The 19,346-nt window shown below is 38.1% G+C and overlaps 3 protein-coding genes and 1 non-coding gene across 13 annotated transcripts in view; 3 read left to right on the forward strand and 1 right to left on the reverse strand.

The window, feature by feature from the left end:
* Positions 1-370: 370 nt before the first annotated feature.
* Positions 371-457, reverse strand: trnay-gua (transfer RNA tyrosine (anticodon GUA)). Its single transcript is given in 2 exon segments — positions 371-406; positions 421-457. It is a non-coding gene; the product is annotated as a tRNA-Tyr (tRNA).
* A 5,521-nt stretch (positions 458-5,978) lies between these two features.
* On the forward strand, positions 5,979-10,135 carry spic (Spi-C transcription factor (Spi-1/PU.1 related)). Of its 2 annotated transcripts, none has more exons than XM_033615153.2 (5): positions 5,979-6,111; positions 6,279-6,366; positions 6,616-6,737; positions 6,838-6,943; positions 7,887-10,135. In XM_033615153.2, exons 1-5 carry the CDS (start codon positions 6,073-6,075, stop codon positions 8,366-8,368), a joined length of 837 nt encoding a protein of 278 aa, XP_033471044.2. In that variant the 5' UTR covers positions 5,979-6,072; the 3' UTR covers positions 8,369-10,135. The 2 variants fall into 2 exon arrangements, with proteins under 2 accessions (XP_033471044.2, XP_078021513.1); XM_078165387.1 differs by having other exon boundaries at positions 6,841-6,943.
* A 416-nt stretch (positions 10,136-10,551) lies between these two features.
* spi2 (Spi-2 proto-oncogene) lies at positions 10,552-12,983 on the forward strand. Its single transcript, XM_033615298.2, has 5 exons — positions 10,552-10,650; positions 10,738-10,822; positions 10,902-10,999; positions 11,977-12,121; positions 12,481-12,983. Exons 1-5 carry the CDS (start codon positions 10,648-10,650, stop codon positions 12,786-12,788), a joined length of 639 nt encoding a protein of 212 aa, XP_033471189.1. The 5' UTR covers positions 10,552-10,647; the 3' UTR covers positions 12,789-12,983.
* Positions 12,984-18,570: 5,587 nt separating this feature from the next.
* mybpc1 (myosin binding protein C1) overlaps positions 18,571-19,346 on the forward strand; it is a 50,351-nt gene continuing 49,575 nt past the window's right edge. For all 9 annotated transcript variants that reach the window (XM_078165479.1, XM_033614226.2, XM_033614229.2 and 6 more), the window contains exon 1: positions 18,571-18,839. In XM_078165479.1, coding sequence (XP_078021605.1) covers positions 18,818-18,839 — 22 coding nt within the window. In that variant the 5' untranslated portion in view covers positions 18,571-18,817. The remainder of the gene's footprint in view (positions 18,840-19,346) is intronic.

The raw sequence follows: 19,346 nt of genomic DNA on the forward strand, positions 1-19,346 counted from the left end.
TAAAATAGATTTCTTTGGTGCTTTGCAGAGATAACCACTACTACAGTCATCCGCTTTATCAACTGAGCTGTCGAAGGGTAGCCAAAAGCATAATTCCCAAGTATCACCAGCCATACTTAATGTATTTACCATCTCCGTCACAATAACATAAACTTTGTTCAATAGAAGTCATTCTTTTGAAATGTAGCTTGAAGCCCACATCGTGACACTGATCAGTTAGCAAGTGCTAGTTAATCAGTTACAGCATGTTTTAGAAGGTCCTGTGTTTTTATCTACTGTGTATTGAACAGTGCATATGTACAGCAGAAACGGTTCTAATGGTTGTATTGACTGTTGCAAGTGGACAATGCATTTACCCTTTAAAAGTGCCTCCTTCGAGCCGGATTTGAACCAGCGACCTAAGGATGCCTGTTGTAACCACTACAGTCCTCCGCTCTACCAACTGAGCTATCGAAGGGAGTTCAGCATGAAAATAAAAATATCAACTAGTCTTTTCACAATGTACATATATGAACTGATAGATGGATTTAACCATTAAAAAACATGACTGTTCAGTTTTACCTTACATGTCATTGGAGTTAGGTAGGAGTTCTTGCTGTGTTTCAAGGTCCAACATTTCTTAAGTATTTTACTTGGCAACTTATTACCTTTATAAAATGTAGCATAGATCCATATCAATTTATATAAGAAACACTTAGGGTAGACTGATCTTCAGAATTTTAGGTGGTTTTCTTGGTCATCTACCAAAAAGTATCCCAAATTACCTGACTTTACCCTTCTGAACATGCAGAATGGTACATTTAGGAATAATGTATGTTATATTATTTCATAAATATTGTTTATATTGTTTCATACATCACTTTAATGTTGCAGCTGGTAGAGGTAGAGATCATTTGAGTTACTTAAATACACTGCTAGGTTGTGAATTTCCCTTGGGGATCAATAAAATCCTTTTTTTGTTTCTTATTAATCTGAATCTGCAAAGTAACTTGTAACTTAACTTATCAGATAAATATAGTAGAGTAAAGAGTACAATATTTCCCTCTGAATTGTAGTTCAGTAGAATTAGAAAGTAACAGAAAATGTAGAGTACCATTAGCTGATTTACTGCTCTGTCCTGCCACCTGCTGGTCAGTCTGCATCATGTCATTCATCAAGCAACACCAATACCAACCTTATAGAATGACAGGACCAGGAAATATATTTTATTGAATTATTAATTCATTAATCAACTTCTATTCTGCTGTATCACTTCTTCTTGTGCAATATTTATAATTTATATTTTCTTTCAAACATAAAGCATTTTTTTCAGTTTTGGATAAGGAAAATAAATCTGTTGAGTCAACAAGAAAAACAAAACAGATTTTAAAAAGTTAAGTATGCAACTTTGTTTTCACTGGAAAACAATCTACTGCTTCACTGAGATTAAAACATGTTGAAAATATATCTAAAAGCATGAATATAAAACAGTGAAGCAGTCTGACTCTACTACATGCATGTTTTTTTTCTGATGTTCACACCCAGGACACAAACATGATCTCATAGATAATGATTGTAAGTCTGTGGTCACACCAGCATTCAGCCTCAGAGACTGATTACATACACTTCTTGATTTTCATCGAGTGCCAGTAAATAAAGAAGAACAATGGGGTTGACTGTGCTGCGGTTGAGCTGCCGTTCCCACAACGGTGCCAACATGCACGCAGCTATTGAATTGAGAAGAGGAAGGAAAGTGCTTCTTTGTTTGGAAAGATAAAGCTGCAGCATGTCTGCTCTGCCAGAAAACATACTGTAGCACCTTCATAGACAAACATGAATCTCTCTTGCTCCCTTCCCTCTCAACACACACACCTAACCACATAATAAACATACATTTACTGACACCATCAGTATTATAATACACAGATAATAGCAACGATTGTTCTCTGCTAAAGCAAGTGGTGATGTAAACTTAGCTACGCCATGTCAAAATGTTAAATGTGAGACTATTATTATTCAACTATACAGATATGATGAACGGATACTGAAATTTACTTCATTAATTTCCAGTAACAAAAAGTATCTATCAGGTTTTTATGTTTATATAGAGCAGAACACAACAGAACAGAGTAGAAAATGGATGAAAATAGAGCAGAACAGAATAGAATAGAATAGAACAGAATACAACATAATAAAACAATAGAAATTAACTTATTAGAATAACAAGGTTGTAGACTAGAACACACCATAGAAGAGAATAGAAGACAACATATTACAACGGAACAGAATAGAACACAGTAAAAAGGAATAAAATAGACCACATAAAAGAATAGAAAAGAAACGAACATATTAGAATAATAAAATCATAGGATAGAATAGAACAAAGTAGAACACATGTAAAGGGCATATCATAATAAGACACAACAGAACCAAACACAGGTTATTGGAATAGAAAAGAACTGACCACAACATAATAGAATCAAACAGAACAGAACAGAACAGAACATTTTAGAAAAGTACAGAACAAAAACAACAGAAAGGAATTGAGAGGTAGAACAGAATAGAACACAGATACAAATCAATAGAACAGAACAGTACAGAACAGAATAGAACAGAATAGAAACTACAAAATAGAACAGAACAGGACAGGACATAACACAACAGAACAGAACAGATAGAATAGAAAACAACATATTAGAATAGAACATAACAGGACACAATTTAATGACTTGCTAACCTCATAGTTTAGCATGTTAGCATGCTAATGTTTACTAAACAGTGATAAACACAAAGAACAGCTGAAGCTGATGGGAATGTCATTAGTGCTGTGCAGGTATTTGATTATTAATAATGCTTTATACGACAGTTAGTTCCGACCGAGTAATTTGATTGGACGAGAGGCATTCCATGAGTGCTGATATAGAGTATAACATCACTGGGACATGTAACAGTAAAATGACTCCGCTCACAGGTGTTATAAATATAAATACAACCGTTAATTAACCAACTGTCACACTGGCTACACTGACGCAAACTGACACTAGAGCGTTACACCAAGAAGATGGATATTATTATTACTGATGAGGACATTTCATCAGCTGAACTGGACGAATTGACACAGTTGCAGATCAATGTAAATACAAAGTAGCTTGTGAGTTCCTGGCGTGTGTGCCGTGTTGCCTGGCAACAGACTGGGGGAACTGTTTTTTTTTTTTCGTGGAGCTACGTAACATACTTAGTTAATTTATTTCATCACCTTTTGTTAACATTTCCTTACTCAGCATTGCTGTTTAAGCTGTTGTTGAACTGTTGTATAAAAGCAATATCACACTCAAGGCCGTGACGATATACAGTACGTCACTCCCTCTTGTGTGATATTGCTTAATTGGATGAAGTAGACCCAATGCTGGCACTTCACTTCATCCTCTGGTTACAATGAATGTTTGAACACAATTTAGTGCCAATAGTTGAGATACTTTTGTGGGGGCTGAGCAACACTGCAAACCCTGGAGCCATGTAATGACTGGCTAAAAATTGGATAAACAATTAACAGAATAAAATAGCATACAAAAAAGAGAATTATAAGAACTCAAAAAGTAGTCCAAGAACCATGGAAAGAAGCAGCCTTCATTATGTCCTTGTTTCAAATGAGTGATGAATTACCTTTATAATTGGAAATAACGTATCTACGGAAGCTGAGAACAGCCATGCCTGCAATTTTTAATTCTTTCGTTATCCAGAGAAAATGAGTTTTGATATCTTATGAGATAAGGAGAACACAAAGGATAATCTCCTCTCAATACTAGTTTATCAGAGAGGGCTCTGGCATCTTAAATGTTTCACGCTGAAAATGTCAAAACAGAAGTACCTATTTTTGATCAGTGGATTTGACCGTACTTAAATCCAGGTTCAGTTATTAACCCTCCCCAACAGTCATGACAGTGATATTAAAAAGTTGAAATCAGGTGTGATCAAATGAACTCAAAATGCACTCATTTTAGAGTTCTCCATTATTAGTCTGTGATCTTGACAAAACAAGTCATTTTCTTATCTCGTTATCTCAAGGAATCAGCTTTTTTTTCATACACTAACCCGCTTTCACAAGAAGACAAGCGTTGTTATCTAGAGATAATAAAATATTTAACTCTTGAGTTCTCGACTTTCATGCTTTAACACAAAACTGTTGAAATCAACTTTTTTAGGACCCCAAAGACTAAACTAACGGAGCACAAGGGAGCCAACTCTGCATCCCACACAGTGCCAACACCAGCACACAGCTGTCAGGCTTCAGCTGCGGCCCGACAGGTTGTGGTCTTTAATTTATGGAGCTGATCTGACAGAAGTTTCACTCTGAATGGAGAGAGGGAAAGACGGAGTGGGTGAAAGGTTTTGTGGTTCTTTGTTTTTATCAGTGTGCTGCACAGGCAGGAAGCACACACAAACACACATGTGCCACACTCTCACATGCACATTTGCATGCTCTCATATGCACGCACACACAATATGGTAATTTACTGTGACAAGGTGTTTTTCTTTACCGATGGGACAAAGCTGCTTCAGTGAGTAAAAATAAAGCACAATAATGATCCTATCAGAGGAAAATGGAGTCGGCTGCTTCTGTAATCTCTCAGAGTAACCTCTCTGTAACCTGTGCATCTCCATCTCTTTGTTTCCATCATGTTTCCATCAGCTCAGCGCTCAGGCCTGACTGCCTCCACACTTAGTCGGGCCGAAAGGGGAACTTCAGGAGCAAGTCAGTTGATATTTAAAACTGCACGCCTGAGATAAATGAACTTCTCAAAAAGCCCTGTGTTTATTTGAACAGGGGGTTGGCTTTGTGCGGAAAAATAAAGCGCAGGTCGAGTTCAACAGCGATCACCACATTATTAACCATTAACCTTTACAATCACATTTATCTGAAGCGGCGTTTATGGCATTCTGGTCAATTGGAAATTCAAATAGTCACAACTATTATGTTAATTTGGCTGAGGCCCCACAGTGAGCTCAGAGTGATATGGGGACCTGACTGCAGAGGATGCATTTTAGTTTTTAAAGCAACTTTTAAAGACAGTACAATAAACTTCCCTTTATATCCAAGCAAGTGGTGGTAAAAAAAAGAAGGGTACATGATGCATTTTTAATGATCATGAGTGATAAAATAAAGGGCTGTAAAGAAATCAAATTTAAGAAGAGGAACAAAGTTTGTGTTTTTTTGTTGTGCAAGATCTGAGGGGGTTCATATTGCTTTGTGAGGGGTGCAAATGCTTTTGAATTTTGCTTTTCACTGAATATTTGACCATTTTTCTGTCAGTTTGTTGCTATTAATGCAATAAAAAGCAGAATAAAACATACAAAAGTTGTTAAATTTAAGTTACTTATAAGGTTTTAATGATTCAAACTTAAAAAATAGATAGAATTATATTAAATGATATGGGAAAACTGATATTATGAGACCATTTTTGGCATTTTAGCCCTTTAAATATTGATTTATTTTACTATAAGTGACAAATGATTAATGTTGTTTGATTTATTGTAAGTTAATGGTTATCCACTGTCTGTGTTTCCTATAAGAGCCCAGCCACAGCCTCGCATCATGACCACTCTTCATGCAAATATTGTTTCGTCGTATTTATTTTATCACCAGAAAACAAAGAACCACAGAGGACAATTTCCTGCAATTCCATAGGCTCCAATTTCAATTTACAGAAAAGCGTATTACTGAACAGCACCAATTATAAATGTGTATGTTAGATTCATATCTCGGCCGGTATGCAAATCCTGGGGTCAGGCTGAGAATTGGTGGTATTCCTGGTCGATGGGTGCAGTAAAAGAGGGTTTTGTTGTAACGCAGATTGTGATCTCCACAATGTGTGACTGTGTGATGCTCAGATGTCTATCTGATCCGTGCTTCCAAAAAAGAAGAAGTGTGCGGCTGCAGAACATCGTGACGTTAACACATTTAAATCGACCGGCCTCTCTACCTATTCATGTGGCTGAACGGTGAACAGGTATTGGAGGTCTGCGACGTATATATACCTGTCCAGGTACTGTTCACCTGCACTAGTGTAGCAGTGTTCAGCTATCGAGTTGGAAATGGCCTCAAGTGAGGGCAACACTCAGACATACAAGATGGTGAGTTGCAGGGATGCTAAATATATTTTCATTTAAAATTAGTCTCATGTAGTTTCATAATTTCATGTTCTTAATTTTTATATTTATTTAAAGGAAAAATGAAAAGTATGAGATGCATTTTGTTTTAGATTTTTCTAGGTGAAATTAAGGTTTTTTATTTATTCTAGACCTCTTTGGACAGCGACATCAACCAACACTTTCAGGATGCAATTGATGTGATTCAACAGCATTCAAATAATTCATATTATGATTCAGGTATGGTAAAAAAATCTCTCATAAAACTGATTTATTGTAATGCAAAAAAACATTACCGTGAATACATAAATTCTGCTCTTTGTGTTTCATATTTATTTATCTTTTAATGCATGATTTAATGTATAAAAACTATAATTTTCCTCTCTTTTATAACCTCAAGAAAGCAATTTCAATTCATGGTATCAGTTTAATTAATTTAATTATGCCTGATCTGAATAAAATAACAACTGATATGCTTTTTAATTTCAGAGTACACATACTACGAGACTCTGGGTACGCAGCAGCCATCGCTACAGTGTCAGATCTCCTGCTGCCTCGTCACACACCAGTCTGATGTACCAGCACCGGGATACGACTGGAATGACATGGCAGTAAGTTGTGCAAAAGAAATCTGTATATTTGTGTGTTCAAAAAACAGCAGGGAAAACTATAAAAAGAAGGGTTTTGATTTTTAATGTTTTTATCTTTCAGCAGCAGTCTTGGCCTCAGGCCATCCCTGATGTCTCTTTGGGTCGTTCTGTGCAAAATGAGTCGTCTCATTTCTACCCGATTTTACCGCCACCGAGGAACAGCAAAGGTAAGCATAACATGCCTTCTGTTAGACTACTGGAAAGATAATCCAAAATACACATTTAGGTGTTTAATTCAGATCAGATTTATTTTCTAGAATTTTATGCAACAAGGACATATTTGCATATTTAAACACTTTTTTTTTGTATGAAATTTAATAGTACATATCTTTAGAGGCCATTTTCTTTCTTATTTATTTCTTTTTCTTTCTTTCTCAAACTCTGAACCAAAAAATCTCCACTTCAGCTGCACTTACATACACCAGGATTTTGTTTTTTAAATTTTATTCCTGTCTACAGTTTATTCTGAAGGTTTTTACTGAGGGGTTTGTTCATATATCATTCACAGCCTGATTTATTTAACATTTTATTCCTAAAAACATGGCAAAAATACATTATGGAATGGCTGCCGACAGTATGTTCTGATTTACGGAATGATAAAAAAAAAAAAAAAAAAGATTCCCTCTCTAAAAACCTTTTACTCTGAATATGACAAAAAATAAACAAACATTTTGAACCTGGCTTCATCATATATTCAGATTTGTATATGTAAATCCGTGCATATTTAATTAGATATTGCCTCATTTGCATATTTAGTCTGAGTCACTGGCTTCGTTTAAGTCTCTCCTAAAAACATAATTCAATCTCTAATCATATCCTGACTATATCTGAGCTGTCTGTCTTCTTGTTGTTATCTTACTGATTTTATTTCCCATTTATTATCTTGATTTTAGTTAGTTTTATTGTACAGCACTTTGTAACTGTGTTTTAAAGGTGCTATATCAATGTGTAAAGTGTATTACTATTATTAGTATTTAGTCTTACTGTAAGTATTCAACTGTGGAAGTTTCATGGTGATATCTGTTAAAAATTGTACCCTATTCACCTGTAGTGTGTCAGTATACTTTACATTAGAAGTCCGCTGTGACTAAAACAGTTCCCTCTTCTCAGGTCGTAAGAAGCTCAGACTTTATGAATACCTCCACGAGGCTCTGAATGACCCCAACATGGGCGACTCAATCCAGTGGACAGACAGCGGCAGCGGCACCTTCCACTTCATCTCCAAGAACAAAGAGAAGCTAGCCGAGTGCTGGGGCCAACGCAAGGGCAACCGCAAGACCATGACCTATCAGAAGATGGCGAGAGCTCTGAGAAACTACAGCCGCACCGGTGAGATCATCAAAGTGCGCCGCAAACTCACCTACCAGTTCAACCCAGACATCCTGCACAGGCTCGGCTCCGGGCAGGTGTCCGTGCACCTGCCCTACCGCCCTGCGCAGGAGGAGGCGCACACCCGGCAGCCAAGCCCAGCTGAGCAGAGCTACTGCGGCTCTGCAGCGACGGACTGGAACAGCTGGTACGAACACTACCAGCTGCACGAAGACTACAATCTGGCCTCCAGCTTCACATCACACAGCACAAACAAACTGTGAGCGGGAGGATGGTTTGATCACAGAGGGGGGAAATTCCCTTATTGAGAGCAGACTTTTTGCTCTCAAACTTCCTGAGTCCACATTCAGTCCCTACATGTCATCACAAGTTACAGTGGGACTAATAATGTCACAAAACAGTAACATCTTTCAGTTTACAGATGTTTAAATGCTCTTTATTTTAGCATCATGTGAGAGGAGTGATACAGGGAATTAATTTTGTAAATACTCAAAATACGAGTGCGTCTCTTCTTTTAGAAAATTACCTACCATTTGTTTTTTAAAATTGCCTGAATCTAACTAATAAATGAGGATTATGAGGATTTAAATAGACATATTAAGTGAACAATGTACCTATTATATTGCAGCTAATGCCGGCACATTTAACTTATATTGTGGACTTAAGAGGTTGATCTCACCAGTCAACACGAGAGTCTAATTTTCAGAGCTTTTCAAAGACTAGGTCCATATGCAGACAGTGAATGTTATTACATGTGAAATTTGACTATCTGGGCCACACAAAGTGACAGTTTTTGCAGAATCATATCCTGCCAGTCAAACATAACACTGCAAATTAAATGTAAATACTTTAAAACTGAACAAAAAAAAATCTCTTAAATAGAAAACCCTTAGATTTATATGATAACACTCTGGCTGTAACTAACAAATCGATCTTTTACACACCTTTAATTAACTAATACAGTTATATTTAGCATAAAGCTAATGCTAGCATCAATGCTAACACATATTGTGGACTTAACGGGTGAACGTTTCTAGTCAGCACACCTGCATCTATTTAAGCACTAATTAAGAGTCTAATTAACAGGAGCTTCTTGGAGACTGGGTCCATATTCAGTCGATGAATGTTATTACATGTCATAATTTAATGATCTGGGACACAAAAGTGACCCCCATTCAAATGTATCACTGTAAATTAATTGTAAATACTTTTAAACTACAAAACATGCACAAGAAAATTCTCTAATTTCATTACGCAAAGTGATTTCTTACCAAACCCTTTGATTTAAATGATAATTCTCTACACAGGTACATTTGATATGCAGCTGTATGCACCAGTAAATTGTAGACTTAACAAGACTTTTCCAGTCAGCACTACTAGCTCTAGAAAGGGACATTTGAGGGGCCACCGTAGTTCTCCTACACGCTTGGCACATGGCAGAAGGTGCAGTTGGTTGCAATCTGTAAACCTCACTGTTAGAAGCCACTAAATGCTACAGCCATGAGCCATTTAACAGGTAAGATTTCAGTCTTTAGAATTAAATGTTATCATATAAAAAACTATAAAAAAAAATCTGTATCTTTACGTATTACACTATGAAATAGTATCTAGAAACATAAGTACAATAAATCTGTTTACAATTTGTGTCAGTTTTGAACAATTAAGATGATTTGCAATCAAAGTAAATAATCATGGATGTATATTTTTCTAATTTGAACACACGACTTTGACTATGGTGTGTACAAGACCATGGAGGATTAGAGTTTATAACAATAATTTATATTTTAAAGTTTAAGTCTAAGGCTCCTGTTGTTTCAACAAGCAACCAGTAATAAGCATTAGATGTGGTGATGTGTGTCTTGATAATTTTCTTGATCAAACATTTTGTATACTTATTATATTTATTGTGTATTAATAAATGTATGTATTAATACATATCTGTTGTTAATATCATAAATCATTTTGTACTGAAGTTTAATTTTTATTTTGAATTGTTTTAAGACACCCAATAAATCAATCTGTGTACTCTCGTTTGTGTTTGGTTTTCTGACTTGATAATGACAAACTGCAGCTGTGCTCTCGTCTTTTATCAAAAATAAATAAATAAATAAAACACTGGCATTATCACCGTGTTGAAAGATTTGGCACTGTCTCCATTGTAGTGAAATATTACAACAGGAGCATGACAAAAATCTGAAATTAAGACACATCCTGTGAGGAAAAATATGGCAGCAAGTGTGTTTTTCCTGAAAAGAGAGCATTGTGTCGACGCTGCCTCCAGGCCCGGTCTTATCTGCTGCAGCGGGGAGGATGTGGTCAGCGCTGGGAGGCTTTGTTGATGGGTTGACTGGTGGTGGTGTTTGTGGGATGGTGGTCATTGTTCCTGTGAGCCTTGGGTAGAAAACGTCTGGTGTTATGCAGAAAGCCCCGCTTCTGCGGGGGGTATAATAAGAGTCGGGGCACTTGAGAGTCTTGAAGTCAGTTTTGTGAAATTCTCCCAAAGTGCAAGGACTGTTCTGCTTTAGATTCAGCCTCATCAGTGATGGTAAAGAGCAGCCTCATTGCAAGGATTGAAATATCTTCAGCATTATGCAGTTTTTAAGGCTGATTTTGAATTATTTATCTTTATCAGAATTCTTTACAGGACTCTCAGTCTGATTTGGAGGTGATCTTAGAGTTCCTAGAGGAGTACTACAGGCAAAACGCTGGGGACAATGGTAAGAAGAAAGCCTCGGAAATTTAACTGAATACTTAAAGACTAATTTGATCTTTGAGCATTTGTTTTGCTTTTTACAGTGGACAAGGTGAGCTGGGCTGCAGGTGAGCCAGTAGATGAAAGAAGTGCACCTGTGGATGAGTCAAGCGAGCAGCGCTGGATGTGCTATGGGCCACCTGTAAGCATTAAAAAAATTTTCCACACAAGACAGTTGTAGTAGGATGTGCCCATATAATCTAAACTTTAAACGGACAGTGTGTAAGATTTAGGGTGTGGGTTAAGGATTACTACCAGCTGAATCTTCTCCTGGTTAGAATTCCTTCAGTGTTCAGGAGGTTTTATCGTGAGATGAATTATCCGCAGAGGTCTCCTCCTCTCCAAAACAAGTCCACCAGGCGATTAAAACCAGTAAAATGCTGAATAAAGCAGTTTCAAGCTAAAAATCAGTGTTTCTCTGAAGCCGTTTGGCTCATCGCAGACAGATCCAGATGTTCAGGAGGGTTTCACAGTGACCAGAATTATCCGCAGAGGTCTCTTCCTCCCCAAAACAAACAGACCCTCAGACTTAAACTGGATAAAACACTGAATAAAGTAGTTTCACGTTATAAATCAGTGTTTCTTCAACACTGTTCGGCATGTCAGAGACAGGCCGCTAGCACTGCCAATGCTAATGTTTGCTCACCTTTTTCTCTCATAACTTAAGATCTAGGCACTCGGGAGGTTGTGACCGGGAGCCAAATTATCTGCAGAGGTGTCTTCCTCTCCAAAAGAAATAGACCTGGTAATTTAAACAGGTAAAAACACTAAATAAGGCAGTTTACTGTTAAAAAAACAAACAAACAAACAAAAAAAACATATTCGTCTTTCCAATGCTCTCATCATGGAGGGGCTGGTAATTAGAGTGGCCGACGCAAAAATGTTAATAGCCAGTGTTAGGTTTGTCCGTTCCGGGCTACTGTAGAAACATAGTGGTGCTAGAGACAAGGCCCTGCTCCCTGTGTAGATATAAACAGCTCAAACACAATGATTCTTATTTTTTACACACTGAGAAACACACAGTTATTATATCATATTCCATTTCTGCCTATATCTCCCCCTAAATCCTACACACTGGACCTTTAAAGCTGTGTCTCTTCATCATTTCCTCTATCACAGATCATCAAACCTGCACTTCAGCCTCTGCTGGCACACGACGCCCCGTCACCTCTCAGCCAGAACACAACAGCAACATTGTGTGAGCATGGGTCACTGCCAAACTTTGTATCAACAAGACAACCAACCAAACACACAGCGGGGAGTGGTGAGTTCTCCTTTTTTTGGTCACTAGATACTGTTATTGCCTCGCTTGCTAGTAGCCTGGGGGAAACAATACCAAGAGAGCAAATAAGAGACCTTCCCTTTACTGTCAAAAACAATGGGGCCATGCATGGCGTAGCTCAATAGCTGTTTTTACATATCTATCAGATAACCGCAGTGTTTACAGCTTTTACACCCTCCGCTAAATGGCATCCCATCAGTGACAAGATTTTCTGGGAATTGTTGTATTTGAGGAAATGATTAACTGTAGCCAGACTGTTTTGGAGTAACACAGCTGCCTCCTTCTTTTAAATCCCTGTCAGTTCTTCACCGTGCCACTGTCTGTTTGCTCAATGGTTGCAGGTGGAAAAGTGCGACTCTTTCACTTTCTGTTTGAGATGCTGGAGGATCCAAACATGGCCCACTGTGTGTCCTGGGTGCCAGCAGCCGCCGGTGTTTTCCGCTTCTCTTCCACGAACAAGGACCAGGTGGCAGCGCTGTGGGGGCAGAGAAAGGGCAACAAGAGGCCCATGACTTACCAGAAGATGTCCCGCGCCCTGAGGAACTACGCCCGGTCCGGAGAGATCTTCAAGGTGAAGAAGAAGCTCACCTATCAGTTCAGCAGAGAGACACTGATGTTACTGCAGAAGTGTCAACGAGGAGATCTGTAATGTGGACTAGATTCTGTGTAGCTCATATCATCTCATATAAAACTCTAAATGTGTTCTTTTTTTTTTTTAAGTCTACGACCTTTCACTTTCTGTTATGAGTTTGGCAAACTGCATTTACATATCAGGTTTTCTTGAAGTAAGTACATGCATTCAGTTTGTGGTGTAAATATAAAAAAAGAAATAAAGAAAAAATATTTTGCCTTATAGTGCTGTTATCATTTTTACCATATTTATATTTTTATTTGACTGTTTAATGCAGTGCACAATTCATTTTTTGCACATCTTTTCTTCCATGGGTGGAGGTCAGTGATGCACATGGTGACAAAGTAAAAGATAACAGTGAGTTGTGGTGATTTATATATTTTACTTGTATATAGACTTTTTATCCTATTTTTTGGTATCTACATAAATATATACACCTATTTTTCCACGTGCTTGTGTACATATTAGTCCTGTCTATTCTTTACCTTTATTTGTCCAGCTTTGTTGTCCTTATTCTTAGCTGTTATGTTTATCTCTCTGCACAGTATCTACACTGAGAGCAACAGGACTACACTCAGAGCAATGGGACTGATTCTGGGTCTGTTTAATAAATCTGGATCCCCTTTACCACTATCAAGGTACTGCTCTTGCTGGGGTCCTCACAAAAAAAAAAAAAAAAAAAAAAATTACATTATAATATAAAACAAATATGTACTTAAACAATCCAAGACACAAGTACAGAAGCCCTGACAGGCAAGTGAGTTTTTTGTTTTTCTAGTAAAAAAAAATTACCTGTTTTCACAGATGGAGAAAAATAAAACAAAATAAAATAAAAACATGATGACCACAAAAAAAAAAGCTGGCTTGCCTCTCAGGGCAGGGCATCCTTACAAAAGGGAGCCAAACATAAATGTAAAACAAGCAAATTTTAGATACATAAAATAAAATAAATCAATGACAACAAACTACTAATGACAATAAAAAAAAACAGAACAATAAAACATGAATACTGAATTGACAAGAAAAAAAAGACTAGCTCCCATCTAAGCATAATTAAAAACCAACAATTCATCAGTCATTTTCCAACCTGAAATGAAATATTACTATAATGCTGTCCAACATAACCAGTAACATAAAATCTTAAAAGGCAGTGTTTAGTAATAGTGAACTATATTTTATCAAACTATTAGTTAAATATATTTTGCAGTAACTTGTTGGTTGTTCAACTACATTCACATCTGTGTAGTGATTCAAGTCGTGAATTTATTTTTTTTTTGTGTAGTTAGAGAAATACTTCACCCACAAAATAATCACTTGTAAATAAATTGGCCGTGCCTGTTACCTTATATTTGTGGAGTAAACTTTTTTCCCACATGCCTCCACAAAAAACAGCGGCCATATTGATTTACTGATTCATTTGAAGACCAGATTTAACAATGGCAAAACTACATCAAAACATCTGTTGACAAATTCTCACAAAATTCATACAGTATAATCCAAATCTCAGTTATCAAGCTTGTAACTTCCTGAACACGTGCATTTTTGTTAAAACCTTATGGACTCTGGCTTTAAAAAGTGCATGGAGAAGTTTTACTTACAGTTTAGTTTTGAATTATTACATTTTAGTGAAAATTCTTGTGTTTGGGAAGTACTGAGCATACAAATGGATGATTAAGACTTGGATTATAGTGCAGATTTTGTGTGTGAGTGTGCAAACAGATGCTTTGATGGTGTTAAATGTGGTCCCCAAGCATAAAATGACAAAGATGATTTTTTATTTTTATTTTACCATTGCCTCTCCACTGTAATTGGATCCCCTTTGACCAAATTAGTCTTGAGTAGTACTGATTATTGCTATTTATTAATGAATGTTGAAATGTTAAATCACTGCAATTTAATTGCAAATACGCTTACACCACAAAATATAAATGAGATAACTTTCTAAGTCCACAAAGAATAGTTCTTTCTTAGAAATTATCCTTAGATTTAGAGGATAATGTCCATGTTTAAACTAAAAAAATTATTAAATTCACTTCACTAACAAAACACCATTACATTTGAAATGCAGCTGCATACAGTAGTATATTGTTGTTGCATGTTACTGTAGAGGTTACCTGGCTGACTGAGTAGTCCTGCCTGGTGCAATACCTCCACCTGGACTCTAGTTTCTGGAAAGCAGGTGTCTGACTGATGGACATTGTCTACAAAACTAAAGCTGACAGTCCTACAATTTCACATGAATAGTGGGGGCTTTTATTGCTTTGTATTTATGTATGACCTGTGAACGGGTCAATAAACTCAACAGAGTGGCAATTTTTGCTGGCATGTGACTTTTCTGTATTATATTTTACAATAACTTTGCATCAAATGTTCACAAGAGTGTGGGTTTCCTTTCAAGCTGCATATAAAACTTCAGTTTGGGGGTGTCAAACCCTTAATTCCCTGCATTCTGGTGAATTTTCATGCACCAACTTGTGGCTTTTTTGCAACAATTTATGGTATATGTAAATGTCTTGCATTCTGTCAAAATAAAAGTCCTCTGCTACTTTCCTGATGTACTGGGGGAGGCAAATGCACATGTTCTAGTTTACCTAACACTGTCTAAAGGTAAGCAACGGTAACTTACTTATAAATACAAGAATATTATCTTAACCCCAGAGTAAAGAATCATGCAGCACATTAATGTACATCTGTTGACAAGTGTGCATGTGTTTTCCCTCATGTAATACATTTTGCTGGCTGTTAGGAACCAGAGGGTGTCAGTGTAGTCCACCTCAAAGCCTCTCAGCTTCTCTTTCCTTTCCTGTATGCTGTGACCTCATGGCTAAATCGCCCCTGTGATGTGAACCCCCAGCCGTCCTCGGCAATACCAAATGGTTTTGTGCTGTTTGTAGCGGACCCACATGATACTTCCCTAAGCCCAGTATTTACTGCTGGAGCCCACTGAGGGTTATAAATGGGTAACTGAGCTGTGGGTGTCTGTTACCAAGAAAGGCCACATACTTTGAACTGAATAATGAAAATGGTCATTTAAGGAAAGTTCTCAATTAAACGCTTCCACATCATATGATATGTGTCAGCTCGCAGTATAGATCTAATTTTGTAGCCACAGTGATTCATTTCAGGGATCTTCCTGTATGGAATGATTGTCCCAGCAAATTTCTGACAGTGGATATAAGCTGCATTCCTGTGAAGAGACTGTATCTATAGCCCCTAAAATAGAGCTGTGCCCCGTCTTGACTGTCTGGGGAAGTAATTGTGCATGTTTTAAGTGCACCCCCATGTTGGGATCATTAACATGCTCAAGTGTTTATGATATTGTTAGATCCTCTGCAGGCGCTGGGTACCGCACATGTAACCTAGCCTCAGCACCAGACGAGCCGTTGCTCGTAAATCCAGCAGCTTTCCTCCTCGTTGTTTAATCTTTGCAACCTTTGATCAGAGACCACATTCGATTTATCACTTGTGTTTGACGTGCTAAAGAGATTAATTAGGACCAAAGCAGCCACATCGATGATATAATTCACAATGAAACCTTCTTTTCGTGTCCGATACACATGTCAAATGTCAAGGTTTATGACAGCTTTCTAAGTATAGGCCATATAACCACCGCCCAGGCATCTCTCCAGTATTTATTTGCCAGTTTGGAGAGCCTGCTGTTCTTGTGCAGCATTCCCCCTGGATTAAACTGATATCCGCCATCTGGCACCAAGTCGCTGCGTGTCACTTCAAACTTTTCTTTTGTGATACAGCCGCAGACTTTCTGAATATGTTTTCTATCATCTGTTGATGTCGGAGAGTATTACATCAGCCTCAGACCTGTGACAATGACAGCACCTCTCCCTTTTTATATCCAACCTATTGCTTCATCTACTTCTGCAGTGCATTAAGGATACTCACCTCCAATGCCCCACTGACAGCCCTCACCCTGATAGTGACGCAAAAATATGGAAGCGATGAAAACAAATCTGGTCTTAAAATCAAGATTTAATGAAAAATGCCTTTCATTACCCTTGTAGGTCACATCCCTGGCTGCCATACTGCACACCTATTCAACAATATATGTATATATACCAAAAGATTACAATATCCATATATATCAAAATCCAACCATGTTTTCTTTCTGCAAAAATATGATGTGTGCTAACATAAGCTAGTACCATCCAATTTCAACCAAATCTCCAACTTTAGCAGCACAGATTTAGCTAGCTAGCTCGCAACAACATGCCACATTGGTGTGTCTTTGTTTCCCAAAAAATAACGTGGTTACAGGCCCACTGGCTAAAATGTATTCACTCTCAGTAAATAAATTCAGATTATGTGCAAGGCATTTTACAATGGACTATTTCAGCAGCTACATGGCGCACACAATGAACCTCGTCCCTCTCTCCTTGACGGATACTTTTATCCTACTGCCATTACACCATCAGGGCCTCACAATAATGACACACCCACTTTTCAACAATCAAATCAGATTTCTTGTCATGTTATATCCAGCCTGCCTATCTTATTTCACATGTCATGATACTGAGACTAGATACTTCCGAAATGCTGTTTCTCCTGGACTTTAAATTACACTGACACTTTGGGCAGTAGACCCAGTTCCTTTCTTGTTAAGGGTTACATGAGAAGTTTGATACCATTATTGTCATACCGAAGGGTAAAAATACATACATTGTGGTTTCACAGGGTGTCGTGCGGGAATATTTCTTTTCCGGCACATACGGATTTGAGTGGATTGAACAAATGAGATATAACATGTTAATCTGTGAGCTTTAGAGGTGGTGGTGAGTAGATTTTGTTACTTTAAGACAGAGCCAGGCTCGCAGTTGGCCTTTCTTTTACAGTCTTTGTGCTAAGCTGAGCTAATCAGCTGCTGGATGCAGCTTCATATTTAATGTACAGACATGAAAGTGGTGTTGGGCTTGTCACCTAACTCTCAGGAAAGCAAATAAGCACGTTTCCAAAAAATGTCAATCTATTCCTATAAGTCAAACAAGACTTACAATGTCAGTTTCGGTTAATTTTGTTTTTGATAGCCTGACACCCATTAACTGGTAGCTAATACAAGAGGTCTGTCCTTTAACTTCAATGCTCTATTGACTCAGTGAGCTTTAGCACCACATATCAAAGTGCTCTTCCTTTAGATTTGGTGAAATGTTAATGTTTTGTGATGTAAATGTCGTGCCTTCTATTTTATTTTCTGTTGGCTGACAGGCAGCCAGCTAGCCACGTTAACATGCAGAAACATACTACTCACTGCCCACCTTCTAGTCTCCACAAGTTAGCTAATGTGAGCCTTGGCCACTCTGCATTGTGCACCACCTGGTCAGGTGGGACCTAGCTAGCGGCACCACTCATTTGGCTATTACCACTGGTAATGCCGACCTGCCGCCAGGACGGCTGCAGAAACATGATAGCCCCCTACTGTCTACCTCTAGGTAGCCCTGGTGAGTAAGCGGCTTCATTATGAGCTATGAAACCCCTTTAAACACTGCTATATGCAGAACTTTTGACATTTGAAAATGAAGTTATTTTGCTCCAGCTACAAAACAAATATATTTCTTATCTTTGACTTTAATCCACTCAGCCAATACATCGCAAAATGCATAATATTGATGTTACTTCTGTGTATAAGGCAGCATTAAAAAACAAACTTTTACTTTTTCTCATCTAAAAAGTTGGCACAGCAGCCAGTGGGTAGGGGACAGCAATGAAGCGTCCACCACAGAGAGGAGGAGCATGCCAACTCTCTATATAAGGCCTTTAAAGCCTGTCCCTCCTGAATCTGTCACTGGTCCTCCTCTCCTCCCCCACTGAGATTTCCAAACCGTATCCCTGCGCCCTCCTCATCTCCCATCACTCTGGTCCGAGGGGTCCCAGAGGTTTTTACTTCCACCCTTTCTTCTATCATCATCTCTCTCCCTCCTGGACAAGAGGGCTACCACGCCGTACCTGGCCTCCTGTGCAGTCACATTACTCTGAAGGCACCTACCTGTCCTACCTGCAGTTTTTAACTCGCTTTATTTCTGGGGAAGCGGCTCAAGATGCCAGAGCCCACAAAGAAAGGTAGGAGTTTTGGTAGTGTGGATGGGATCAGCATGTTGCCACTAACAGTAACGTCAAAGCATGTGACAACTAAAATTCAAAATATTGCAGGTTTGAATTGATGTGATAACAAAAAAAGTACATTTATGTTTATTTTTATGATTGGTTTGTGTGAGGGGAGCGGAGTCCATCACTTTATGGCTTGCCTGCCAGCCTGTTAATAGGAATCCTCAAAGTGACTTTGACAGCAGTATTGTATTACTGATGCATGCGTGTTTCTACCATCCGGGGGGCAAGAGAAGATTTGAGGTTTATGAGCAGATACTATTGTTTCCTGGGGGGGTTGGCATCCTGGATTGTTCTGTGTGATCCAGCTGGAGAAAGACACGATGATGAAGCGCGGCAGAGGAATGTTGACAAGTGTCGAGCCGGACACAAGCAAAGACCTGTGAAGAATGATGCAATTTTGAGTGAGTGCCGGGCTGTATGAGGATAAATAATAACCTGACTCTGATTGTGTTTCTGATG

This window comes from Epinephelus lanceolatus, chromosome 23 (assembly GCF_041903045.1).
Source record: "Epinephelus lanceolatus isolate andai-2023 chromosome 23, ASM4190304v1, whole genome shotgun sequence".
Classification (NCBI taxonomy): domain Eukaryota; kingdom Metazoa; phylum Chordata; class Actinopteri; order Perciformes; family Serranidae; genus Epinephelus; species Epinephelus lanceolatus.

Coding starts and splice junctions, on each gene's coding strand:
- spic (XM_033615153.2), top strand. CDS start 6,073: ATGGCCTCAAGTGAGGGCAACACTCAGACATACAAGATG. Junction 6,112..6,278: donor ACACTCAGACATACAAGATG/GTGAGTTGCAGG, acceptor TATTTATTCTAG/ACCTCTTTGGACAGCGACAT. Junction 6,367..6,615: donor TAATTCATATTATGATTCAG/GTATGGTAAAAA, acceptor TTTTAATTTCAG/AGTACACATACTACGAGACT.
- spi2 (XM_033615298.2), top strand. Junction 10,823..10,901: donor GCAAAACGCTGGGGACAATG/GTAAGAAGAAAG, acceptor TGCTTTTTACAG/TGGACAAGGTGAGCTGGGCT. Junction 11,000..11,976: donor GGATGTGCTATGGGCCACCT/GTAAGCATTAAA, acceptor CCTCTATCACAG/ATCATCAAACCTGCACTTCA.